Source organism: Sarcophilus harrisii, chromosome 6, assembly GCF_902635505.1.
Source record: "Sarcophilus harrisii chromosome 6, mSarHar1.11, whole genome shotgun sequence".
Taxonomy (NCBI): Eukaryota; Metazoa; Chordata; class Mammalia; order Dasyuromorphia; family Dasyuridae; genus Sarcophilus; species Sarcophilus harrisii.
Genome location: NC_045431.1, coordinates 204689272 through 204701681, shown reverse-complemented (window position 1 = coordinate 204701681; position 12410 = coordinate 204689272). Strand labels below are relative to the sequence as shown.

General features: G+C 41.8%; 1 protein-coding gene across 14 annotated transcripts in view; it reads right to left on the bottom strand.

Moving 5' to 3' along the window:
- MICAL2 (microtubule associated monooxygenase, calponin and LIM domain containing 2) overlaps window positions 1–12410 on the bottom strand; it is a 296098-nt gene that overhangs the window by 130763 nt on the left and 152925 nt on the right. For all 14 annotated transcript variants that reach the window (XM_031944246.1, XM_031944245.1, XM_031944242.1 and 11 more), the window contains exons 8-14: window positions 8636–8893; window positions 7824–7939; window positions 6461–6587; window positions 5471–5561; window positions 3073–3220; window positions 1624–1823; window positions 932–1038 (exon numbers count right to left, since the gene is read on the bottom strand). In XM_031944246.1, coding sequence (XP_031800106.1) covers window positions 932–1038; window positions 1624–1823; window positions 3073–3220; window positions 5471–5561; window positions 6461–6587; window positions 7824–7939; window positions 8636–8893 — 1047 coding nt within the window. The remainder of the gene's footprint in view (window positions 1–931; window positions 1039–1623; window positions 1824–3072; window positions 3221–5470; window positions 5562–6460; window positions 6588–7823; window positions 7940–8635; window positions 8894–12410) is intronic.

Here is a 12410-nt window from a genome sequence, read left to right as displayed (position 1 = left end):
ATTAATTTTTTAAAAAGTGTCATTCAACATTTTCTTGAGCTGGCTTTTATACATTTATCAGCACACACCGATCTTTAAAAGTCAAAATAATACATACAAATAGACAAAGAAATAAATAAGGAATATATGAATGAATGCAGGCATTTTGTTACACTGGGAAAAGATGTGTGCCAACTATCAGAACACTTGGAATCAAAACCAGCTCTGCCATTAATCTGTGCGATATTAATCAAATCCATTTCTTTCCAAGTTTTTTCTTCCGAGGCAGCTGAGGAGAATGAGGAGACTGGAGAAATTGGTCCCTTGGGGCCTTTCTAGCTCTAACATTCTGGGAGTCTCATAACTGTCCAGAATTGGGGAGGTAAAGTTGCAACTCTTTATGGTCAGGAAATCAACTGATATTATTATTGCAAGTCTCAAATATTTAGCAAGTGAAAGATCCTTCCAGGACAAGGCTACACAGAACCATGTGGGAAGGAAACACAGAGAAGAGACTTCTCTGGGGCAAATAGCCTGAAGAGACAGGGCTAATCCAATTTATTTAAAAAACCATCCTTGGATAAGAGTTTTCAGGTCCTCTCTGCTCAGGGGTTTTCTGGAGCCAGATCAAACCATTTATAAGAGCTGATTATTAAATTTTTAGTAAGCATTCGTAATTTTTTTTTGTGGGGAAAACTAGTTGCTTTAACGTTTACCATTATATCCCTGCCTATGCCTTCCCAGGAATCTCCTAAGACTTTCTAAAATAAGTTATAAAAAACAGGAAAAAGATTGACTGAAACATCAAGAGTTATGAAAGTGAAATAAACAAAATACTCACCAGGGAATATACATTAGGCTAAAATAAATAGAAAAATTAGCAACAGACACCAAATTTTTCCCTGCCTCAAAGAGAAAAAAAAAAAAAGCAAAGCTGAGAACACAGACTCACCCGTGGTGTCCGCTTCCTGGGGAACGTTAGGTTGAGATAGTTATTAAAAATAGATGATTTGGCTAAGCTAAGGTCACCATTTTCTCCATAATTTTTACCCAAAGAATCTGTTAGAAAAAGAAAAAAGAGTGAAATTAAGAGCTTAACAATGATTTATCAATAGGTCTGAGATGAGTTTTTATACTAAGGAACCAAATGTGATTCCCTAAGTGTATTCTGGGAAGAATCCAGAATGGCACCTGAGGTTCCAGGGCCCTGGAGCTGAAAAGGGAATTAGAGATTGGGCAGGGGACACAGAGAGACATCACAACATCTCTGCCCAGGCAGGTCCAACGAGAACTGACATTCCCTTTAAAGCAAGGAGGGGATACCTGAGCTCACATAAGTTCATTTCTATGACATCATGTAGACAGCCCAAAGAACACCAGAGAAAGTGGGTGAGAGAAAAAGGTACCCTGAAAAAGGGGTGTGATAAAGGGACAAGATGAGCTAGTAGGCTCTAGGTCCTCCCCTTAGACTATAAGGGCATCCCTTTTGGCAAGTGGGAGAGAAGGTAGGAGCCCAATGTTTCCAAAATGCTTTTTCACTAGTCAGGAGAGATGAGACGTGGGCTCAATTTTAAGGAAAGACTTGAAAACCCTGAACAAAATGCTGAATTTTTCTGAAAAGCAAGATATTCATAGGATTCTTACCAACAGGTCTGAGAGGTGTCCCTCGAAACAGCTCATAGAACTTAGAGAGATACATGACCAGACTGAGCTTATCTGGCTCCTGGGCAGATGCCATCTCTTTGCCTGTGGTCATGGGGGGGATTCCAAACTCCTGCTCTGCAATGTCAAATGCCAACTGGTTGTTCCCAATGGCATCTTCTTCATTCAAAGAATCAAAATTGCTAGGGAATAATGTGAGAAAAGTCAAAAGGATAAGGGAGAGTAGCTTCCTCTGACCACCCTCAAAAGCCAAACCTCCACACTCCTAAATAGACTTGTCAATATGATATAATTAAATACCCAGAGTCATTGGAAGATACCAGAATTCTGAAATTACTTCATCAGTTCAATAAGTATTTATTTAGAGCCTATTCTGTGCCAGTCACGGTGATGAAGCTCAGAATACACAGGGAAAAAAGTGAGTATTTACTTCCATCAAGAGCTAGTAGTTGTTGTTCAATTATTTTAATCATGTCTGACACTTCGTGACCCTTCTTGGCAGAGATACCGGAGTAGTTTACCATCTTCTTCTCCAGCTTATTTTACAGATGAGGGTGAAGGGAGCTGCCCAGGGTTACACAGCTAATAAGTATCTGAGGCTGGATTTGAACTCAGGAAGACTCTAAGCCTGGCACTCTATACATTTTGCCATCGTGCTGCTGAAAGGGCTGATAAATACTACGTTAAAAGCTTCTTGAGGGAATGAACATCTACACAGAGAGTTAAACATAAAACACCAAGTAAATACAAAATAATTTGGATCACAGACACAGATCTTTATGGGATCTCAGAAGTTGTTGAATCTGAGTCCCTTATTTGAAAGATGAGGAAACTAAAACCCAGCTCCACTACAGCATACTAATCCTCTTTCCCCTTCACTCATTAGTACTCTTACTAACCCTGGAATGACTTTGCATTTACTATGTACTTACTATAATGACTATGTATATCATACAGCAAACACTAATCAATATTTATTTGTGTACATTTTTCATCAATTAATCTATAATGGTTTCCCCCAAGTAGAACATAAGCTTCTTGAGAAAAAGCATGTTTTATTTTTGGCGCTGTATCTAGTGCCTTGAACATAGTGGGCATTTAGAAAATGTTTATTAGAAAATTGAATAAAAATTGAAATAAAAGCTTATTGATTGACTGGATGATCAAAATTTAAGAATAAGATAGTGAGACGGGAAGGTGATTTACCAGATAATCCCCACTCTGGCTCCTCAGAGAAGTGGAGCAATTGCCAACATCCAGCAGGGGAAACAGGGAGGGCCCCACAAATTCAAGGGTTTCCCTCAAAGCCCCAATAGTGAAGATCTGATTATTTCATAATTAGAATTTCCAGTGGTCTATCCTACTTTAAATCTTATACCAACTTCTCTCCCAGAGACCTCTGCTATGAGTTGTCAGGGCCTAAATACTCACATGAGTTCTGGTCTGAAGCGATGAATAAGGGCACATAAGGCAAGACCACTTCTCCAGGAGGTGGTCAGATCCGTGACGTTGACATGTTGGTAGCCTTCGGTCTGCTTCTGACACCAGGTTAAAAGCTTGTTGGGACGAATGTCGGATTCTACAGTTTGAGCAAAGATCATTGATAAAGATTTCCCATCATTCATAGGACCACTGGGCCAGAGTAATGGACGTGGAAAGGACCTTGGAGGCCCATCTAGTCTACTTCTCCTACTTGATGGATATACATGGAGGTTGTATGGCTCACTCAAAGTCACACAGGTAGCAAGTTTGAACTAGGACTGGTTGTTAAACCCGGACATTCTGATTCCTCTGTATCACATTGCCTCATACATGTGTGCCATGCTAGGCTTTTACTCCCCTCTACACATTAGAATTGTGAAACAAAGGAGCTCAGAGGAAATATCTGTCCATAGATATCCTCCTTTGCTTTATTCTGCTCCTTTCCTAGGCCTCTGAGTCTAGGTGGAAAGATGGCTTCTGAGGCAAATGGTAATCTAGGCTAAAATGCTTGGTGGCTATAATTGGGAAGTAGTTACACTCATCCACCCACCCACTCATCCATTCATCCATCCATCCATCCAATCCCATCTACCCATTCACCAATCCAGCCATCCTACTCACCCACAAATCCATCCATCCAATCATCTATCCATCCATCAATCTATCTATCCATTCATCCATCCATCCAACCATCCATCTATCTATCCATCTATCCATCCATCCAATCCCAATTACCCACTCACCAATCCATCCATCCATCTACTCACTTACGAATCCATCCATCCATCCATCCAACCATCTACCTGCCCACCAATCCATCCATCAATCCATCCATCCCTCTATTCACCCATCCTTCCATCCATCCATCCATCCAAAACCCCATAGAAGGTACTAAGCAGATGATAAGGAAGGTGACCTGGTCTTTGCCCTTTGACATCCTATACTCTATGAGGAAACCGACAGGAAACAACTAGAAAATAAACACAGGTCAAAGATACATGAGTATCAGAGTCAAAAGCATAGACAGAATGTAAAGTTAGACTATATATAATCAGAGGCAGCAAAAAGAGACCCTTATTGTCCAAAAATTATTTGTGACAATAAAAAGTTGAAAACAAAACGTTCCCAATAACTGGGGAATGACTAAACAAATTGAGATACTGGTATGTAACAGTGTGTTGTTACTGACTTTTATAATTATTGGCTAATATTTAAAGTTGGCAGAGTGCTTTATATGTATTCTCTTTGCCTCACAACATCCTCGGAAAATAGGTGCTATTATAATATCCATTTGACAAATGAGGAAACTTAGGCTGAAGGGCAATAAAACGATTTGCTCAGGGTCACAGCACACACCTGAGGGAATATTTGAATTCAAGTTTTTTTGGTTCCATGTCTAGAACTCTATCCCCACCAGTCCCTGACTGACTTAAAAGAAATGACATGTTGTAAGAATTCAGAGCAAGGCAAAAGACTAACAAAAAGTGATACAAAGCGAACCAATAAATACATAAAATGATTTTGATTGTCCTAGATCCAGGATTTCATTAGTGTTGTGATCTTCCAGCAAGTAACTTCCTCTACAAGGACAAATATTCTCAGAGAGTTATCCAGTTGTAATATGACCCATCCAGGAACACCATGTAAATGGGTCAGAGGCAGGAGGGCTTGGATCCAGGACTCTGAGCCCAGCTCTCTCCAATGTGCTGGGCCACCTCTCACCCCAAAAACCACACAAAATAAATAAATAAATAATCCACTCAAAGACAACAAACCCAGATCAAATAAGTATAACAGATAATGTGATATCAAGTTATTAGAGTCAAACATGTATTCATTCCTGTTAATTGTTGGGTTTCAAAAATGAAAACTGAGGCACTCTCTTGTCTCATATGGGGCAGTTTTGCTTAGGTGTTTGGGGTGGAAGTATTTTGTGAGGAGAACATTTGGTGTTTGTTCAAAAGCGTATCAAGACAAAATATATTAGTAATTCATTTTAAACATAGTCAAGGGAGTTGAAATGCAACATGGACAGCAGATAATAGAAAGCATTCTAGGCAAATGAGGTTAAGTCAAATGCCAACCTATTGATTGCCTCATGAGTAATAGAATATATGAATATATAGAAAATATAGAATACACATATATTCTAGGGTTCAAAGACCCTAGTGACAGTGAGGGTCAATGAGGAAGCTGGCTGACAGTGTGATCCACCCTCTAGAACCACAGTTCAATTCTTCAGGTCTATCCCCAGTCTCCTTCCAGTAATCACATCTCCCTCTCCAGCTAGGAACTAAAAGATAGATGGGGGCTCATTGCATAGAGAATACTGATGAAATGGACTCACCTCGCCGGGAAAGGCTGACTGATCTCCTTATAGAGCCCAATCTCTCAAGGGGCAAATGATGTAACTCCGTAGTAATGTATAAATGCTTTACCTGAAAAGAGGCAAAGACTGGGCAATGGTTTGCTGCTACCCACCATCCCCATCCCTCAGCCCTTGCTGCTTTGCCATGCGATGATTCATTTTCATCCACCAAGCACTCTCTCCATATTCACAATTCCTTTTTCTCCTTGCTTTTTTCTATCATTGGACAACACAGTCTAACACAGGACAGCCAGTGAAGGCTGGCTTATTCTGCACTGCTACCTCTCAGGGACCCACGCTAAGAAATAATGGTATGGATTTCAAGCCTGGCTTATTAATACGCTGCTACCTCTTGGTAACCCATGCTAAGAAATAATGATATGGCTTTCAAAATTGAGATTTAGAAGTAGAGAAAGTCTCACAGATCATCCACAACAGCCTTCTCATTTAACACGAGAGAATTATGACCCAGAGAGCTAAGTGAGCCCTGCCCCAGGTGCCTGCAGCAAATAGCAGAATTCGCATCCAGGACTTTTGACTCCCAATTTCCTACATCTTGCTTCCTTGCGTGATGTCCACTCGATCAGCCTGGATGGCTGGAGGAGGGAAGTGGTTCCTGACAGCATGATGAGCAAGGTAGAATAAGCAAAGCTATTTCTCGGTGAGATCAGGGAGAAGGAATGGGGCTGCAGGGATGGGGTGAGGAGAGGGACCAGTCATTCTCCAAGGCATGTTGTCCAAGTGGCTTGCTAAGTACATATATGGCATAAGGAGTTCTAAGTAACCACTTCCTTCTATTCTCTGGGTAATGAGGAAAGAATGTGGAATACTTTCCCATTTGACTGTCCTGGGCTGGGAGGAGAAGGGAGGAAGGGTAATTGCCGGTGTGGGTTTATATTCTGCCCCATGCTCTCCTGCCCAAGCCAAGAGGACCCAACACAGGGACAGGGGGTCCAGAGAGAGGCTGACCTGATGAGGCCGGACACAGTTTGAGTTGAGGTTTGGGTACCGAGTGCCAGGGTCAAGAGTGTACTGCTCAAAATTCTTACTGATGTTTTCTGGAGTCGTCTGAGGCAACAGTCGGTAAAGACTCTCCCTGTTTGGAACCAGAACCACAGTGAGAGACTGCTTGAGGGGCCCTGGGACTCTTCCCTGGGAGAAGCTATTGTTTCCCAAACCTAAAAGCAGCATTTCCCCTACCCCATGGCCCACCCACCCATGGGAACTCTGCAGGGGGGTAAGCAGACAGAGCATGGAGGGTGTGTATGGGAAGAGAAGCCTAGCCCCATGGAGTTGTGTGGCCCTAATATAACTGCTTCACAGCCACCCTGCTGCCCTCCATGTGCTTAGTCACTATTTCCAAAGTCTGTCTCCCTCCTCTAACTTTTGTGATCCCTGAAGCATCCCCACAAAGCATGGCCACAAGTGTCCCAGAGGAGTAAAAATCACACAACTGTGATATTCAGAAACAGGACATCATTCCTACCTTCTACCCAATGCAAGAATCCCCTCTTCTAGGAAAGGAGCCAGGGATACCCTTAGAACCTAGTTCCATTAAAACATATTCTCTTTGCCTTTTGGACCACCAAGTATAAATTCAAGTCTTGGAGCCTTCCCAAAATAAAGGCAATTAGTTTTGCTGCTTTATGTCTCTCCCTTCCCCAATCTGTCCTCCACAAAGCTGCCAAAATGCTATTCCTAAAGCATCTGTTGTTGTGGAGTCATTTCAGCCCCGACCAAGTCTTTGTGACCCCGTATGGAGCTTTCTTGGCAAAGATATTGGAACAGTTTGCCATCTCCTTCTCCAGTTCATTTTACAGACGAGGAAACTGAGGCAAAGAGGATTAAGTGACTTGCCCTGAGTCACATAGTTAATAAATGTCTGAGGCCGGATTTGAACTCAGGAAGATGTCTTTCTGATTCCTGGAGAGACTAGTACTCTATCCACTGAGCCATCTAAATGTCCATTACTAAATCATAAATTATGAAATCAATCCCTGGTCAGTATTCCCCTACTGCCTTTAGGAGCAAAATACAAACTCTTCTGCTTTATTTCTCTGTCTCTGTCCGTCTTTCTATCTCCCACAGTGACATTTTTAAAGCAGAATTCCAGTTGAAAAAAAAAACCACCAGTGGCTCCCCATTACTCTAGGATTAAATAGAATTTTCTGTTTGGCATTAAAAGTCCTTCACAACCTGGTTCCAATCTATTCTTCAAGGCTTATTAAAGCTCATTCTCCTTAATGAATTCTGTCTTCCAACTAAACTGGGCTTCTTACTGTTTCGTACAAACAACAATCCACTTTTGTCTTCATGCCATGTCAGCACTCACCGCTCAGCCAGGATCTCAAGGGGTGGGATTCCTTGGTCCCAACTCTTCACCATCCATGCTGTATCAAAGGCTGCCAGGAAACCCCGAGCACATCCTGTACCCATGGGCCAGAAAGGCTGGGGGGAATAAACAACCAAGAAATTACCATCCGATGGCCGCCAAGATACTAAAGATCCCCATTGTTCCTTATGGTTCTTACACCAACCCAGCCTTTTAATAGATTCATAAACATAGTCATGGAAACCAGGAAGAGAACCAGCTTTCCATGGTATAAGGATGATCTGTCCAGTTACCCTCTATGCTCCCATTATTCTGAATAGTCTGAGTAAAAAGGGACAACTTGGGTCTGAGAAGGGTAACCTCCTCTAGTCCGATTGTTCTGAATAATCTGAGTAAAAAGGGACAACTTGGGACTGAGAAGGGTAACCTCCTCTAGTCCGATTGTTCTGAATAATCTGAGTAAAAAGGGACAACTTGGGACTGAGAAGAGTAACCTCAACTTTTTCCTTCAAATAAAAAGGGTGTTGTATGTGAACATATGCACATAAATGGATCAAAATCTCATCCTGCTAGAATACAGAGCTGGCTCCCTTTGTTTTTCCAGGAAGTAAATGGCTTCCACAAAGCCAAGAAAGTTTTCTTTAATGAGAACTGCCAACTGGCCAAAGTCTTCCCTGAGACATTCCCCAAGCCAACCATGATGGATCAGATCCTGTTTAAGTTAACAAGACCCACCCCATTATGTAACAGAGACTTGGTTCTTTAAAAGCCAAGTTTATCCTCCTAAAGTAGAAAACCAAGACAAACAGTACCTCTAGTAAGCTGTCTCCCACCAAGGCCACGAGGAGCTGATGGGATTGCCTCTCCCGGACCAGGGCTGCGTTCTCAGAAGCATACATGGAGGTGAAATCAAACATCGCCACGTCAGGCTGGCCGTAGTGGTTCATGGCGAAGTCCAGGGAAGGCAGCTGGTAATTGGTGGCAAAGTCGGCCGCTTCCCTCGCGTAGGACAGCAGGCAGTCTTGGTTCACGTTCTCCGGGCCAAGCAGGAGCTCTGTGTCAACGTAATCCTGGGGGGTGGAGGTGGGACAATATCGAGTTGTTATCGGGACTGAAACTGCTACTCAAAAGTAGGACTGAAAGAATGATAGCATCTAGGGGAGGGGATGGGGGGAAAAGGAGAAAATCTGAAACACAAGGGTCAATGTTGTCAAATTATCCGTGCATGTGTTTTGAAAATAAAAAGCTTTGAAAATTAAAAAAAAAATTTTTTTTAAAAGAGAGAATGATGGCAATAATGTGAAGGAAAACATACCCTAAAAGTCATGGGAACCCAGCCCCATGTGATGACCTATCATGACTCCAGACAATTAAGGGGGACATAATGCCCTCCTCCCAGCCAAGATGTGGTGAACTAGGGGAGTGGAATGGATCACACATCAGCAAACACAGTCAATATATTAGTCTGTCTGGCTCAACTGTATTCAAATGTGGGGAGGTGGTTACTGGGAAATGACAATGATATTTATAAAAATACTGGTAAAACATTTTTAAAACTATTCCATCAAAATAATACCACAGAGTATAATTGGATTCAGAAAAAAATTTGAAAAAAGGAAAAAAAGTTATTTAAAGCTGTCATTTTCCTGAAAAATGGACAAAAACTGGCCCAGCTTGGGGATATTTGGGGCATTATGCTTCAAAGTCAGATAGCCTTGGAGATAGAAAGGACCTTTGAGTTCATCTAGGATGGCCCCCAAAAGGTATCATTTATTCTTTTATGACATTCATTAAGCGCCTACTGAGTACAAAGCACTGTAGGCAAGGAGACACACCCCAACAAGTACACATGAAAAGTGTGTATGATGTATAAGGCACTGGACTAGATGTTCAGGATACAAAGGCAGAAGGAAAGACAATGCTCTGACTCCTATTCTGAGCTAACATCCTATTCTGAGAAAGAAACAACATGTAAATAGACAAACAGATACATCATAACTTAAGCAGGATGGAAACAACATTAACAACAACTGAGATTACAGAAGGCTTCCTTTAAGACACTACCCAGATACGATGATCAATTCTGATGGTGATTGAGGGTAGTTGTAATGATCTTGTGATGAAAAGAGCCATCTGCACTCAGAGAGAGTATGGATCACAACATAGCTTTTTTATTCTTTTTGTAATTGTTTGCCTGAATTTTATTTTCTTTCTCATTTTTTTCTTTTTTATTTGATTTTCTTGAGCAGCAAGATTATTGCATAAATATGTAAACATATATTGGATTTAACATATATATATATATATACATATTTTTATTTTTATTTTTAAAAGCTTTTTGTTTTCAAAACACATGCACAGATAATTTGACAACACTGACCCTTGCATATAGCCTTGTGTTTCAAGATTATTTTTCAGATGTTCCCCTTCCTCTCCCACTCCCTCCCTTAGATGGCAAGCAATCCAATATATAACATATTTTTAAATGTTCAATATATATATTGGATTGCTTGACATCTAGGAGAGGGGGAAGAGGGGAAAATTTGGAACACAAAGTTTTACAAGGGTCAGTGTTGAAAAATGATCCATACATGTGTTTTGAAAATAAAAAGCTTTAATAAAAAAAAAAAGACACTATCCTGAGCTAAAATTTCAACAAGGAATTCGAAATAGTGCAGAGGAGGGATTGCTTTACATGCATTCTGCAAAGTCTTGGAGGTGGGAAATAGCATCAGTTTAGGCAACAGCACACAGGCCAGAATGTGTGAAGTGGAGAGATATGATAGTTTGGAAACAAATTATGAGAGGTTTTGCATCTTGGGCTGAAGATGAGACAGATCACAGAAGGCAATAAATTGGAGTTCTCCTAGTTACCCAGCACAAGCTTGCTGCGCTAGATTCCTAAGAGAAAAGGATACAAAAATTCTAAGTCAGATTGCCACAGGGTTGGGGACAAGGCTAGGAGCATGATTCCAATGTGAAGAGATGGGATTTTAACCTAGAATAGAGGCTTCCTGAGGGTTCTTGGTCAGGAGGTTTAGGATGTAGGAAGATTATTTTGCCAACTGTGGGGAGCAGAAAGAGACTGGAAATGAGGGAAACCTATTGAAGGTAATCATAGCAGTGTAGGTGATTTGTGATGAGAACAGAGGAAGGGGACACTGACATTACACAGGTGAGCTCTTTCAAAGGCAGGGGATGCCTTGGATTTTTCTATCTATCCCCAGTGCTCAGCATGCTGCCTGGTACATGGCAGATATCACCTATAACTTTATTGATCTTGAATCAGTGGTTCTCAAAGTATGGTCTAGAGAATCCTGGGGATCTCTGAAACCCTTTTAGAGGGTCTACAAATTCAAAAATAGTTTTTATTTCCAATATGGTAAATGTCTATAAATATAACCCAGATAAACAAAAATGCTTTGGAGAGATCCTCAATAATTTTTAATAGGATAAAGATACTGAAAACAAAAGTTTGAGAACCACTGATCTTGATCATAAAAGTAATTTTGAGAAACTGACCAGATATCAAAGACAGAATGTACCAGATTTTCTAAGGGAAGAGAAATACTCTGAGCCACTGGATGGAGAACAAGAAGGAGGCTATTGATCCCCATAAACACCCACTTCCCTCCTCCACAGAGGCAAGGTTAATTAACAGGTGCAATATTAAGAATGATGTCTAAGGGAGCACCTCCCACTCCTGAGGCGAATGTGATAAGCAGAAAATATGTAAGAGAGAACAAAAAAACTGCCAGGACAATGAATATTTGGGCAACGGGAATCCTTCAGTCTGGGACCTAGTGTCTAGGGAGAAAGCAAGTTTGGGGGACAGAGTTCCTTAATTTCATAAAGGAACCAGAATAAGGGTGAGACAAGAGAGAAAATATAGGAAGAACAGGGGGTCAAGGCAAAAGACCCCATGGTGTATCCATAGAAGTAAACAGGTCAATTCAAGGAAATAAGCAAGGCATTGCAGGGAAAAGGTCAAACAGATTTTCTCAGGGCAGGAAAGATCAGGTGGCTCCCAGGAGAGAGGTTTCAAGCTGCAGCCAAAAGACTGGAGGTTGGGCTTAGGCTGGAAGATCTGTCTTCTCTGGGGACCACCAGGCTGGAGAAGGGACCACAGAGAAAGAATACCAGGCCCAAGAAAGGCCCCAGGGAAAGGCATGGTGACCAGGCTGGATACTGCAGTAGGGCTGCACCTGCACTGGGAGTGTGGGAAGCTTTGCGGTCCGTGCCAAGCTTAGTAATGGGAGAAGGTCTGCGAGGTCTGTGAACATGACTGTGAAATTCTCTCATACTGCAGCAGCAAAGCCAAATTATAAACACAGAATGACTCTCTATTCCAGCTTCACAGACAGGGAAAACCTTGCAGAAACCCCAAAGCTGACAAAGAAACGTAGCTCCAGGGGGCTGTGGCAAGGGGGAAGTGACCCTTATGGGGATGGTGAGGGATCAGGGACCACCAGCCAGGAACTGTCATCAGAAGGCACAGAAGGGATGTGAGCACAGGAGTGCATGATGGAGCAGACAGCAGGGAGAAGGAAAGCTGGATCTGGAGCCAGCAGGTCTGGGTTCAAATGG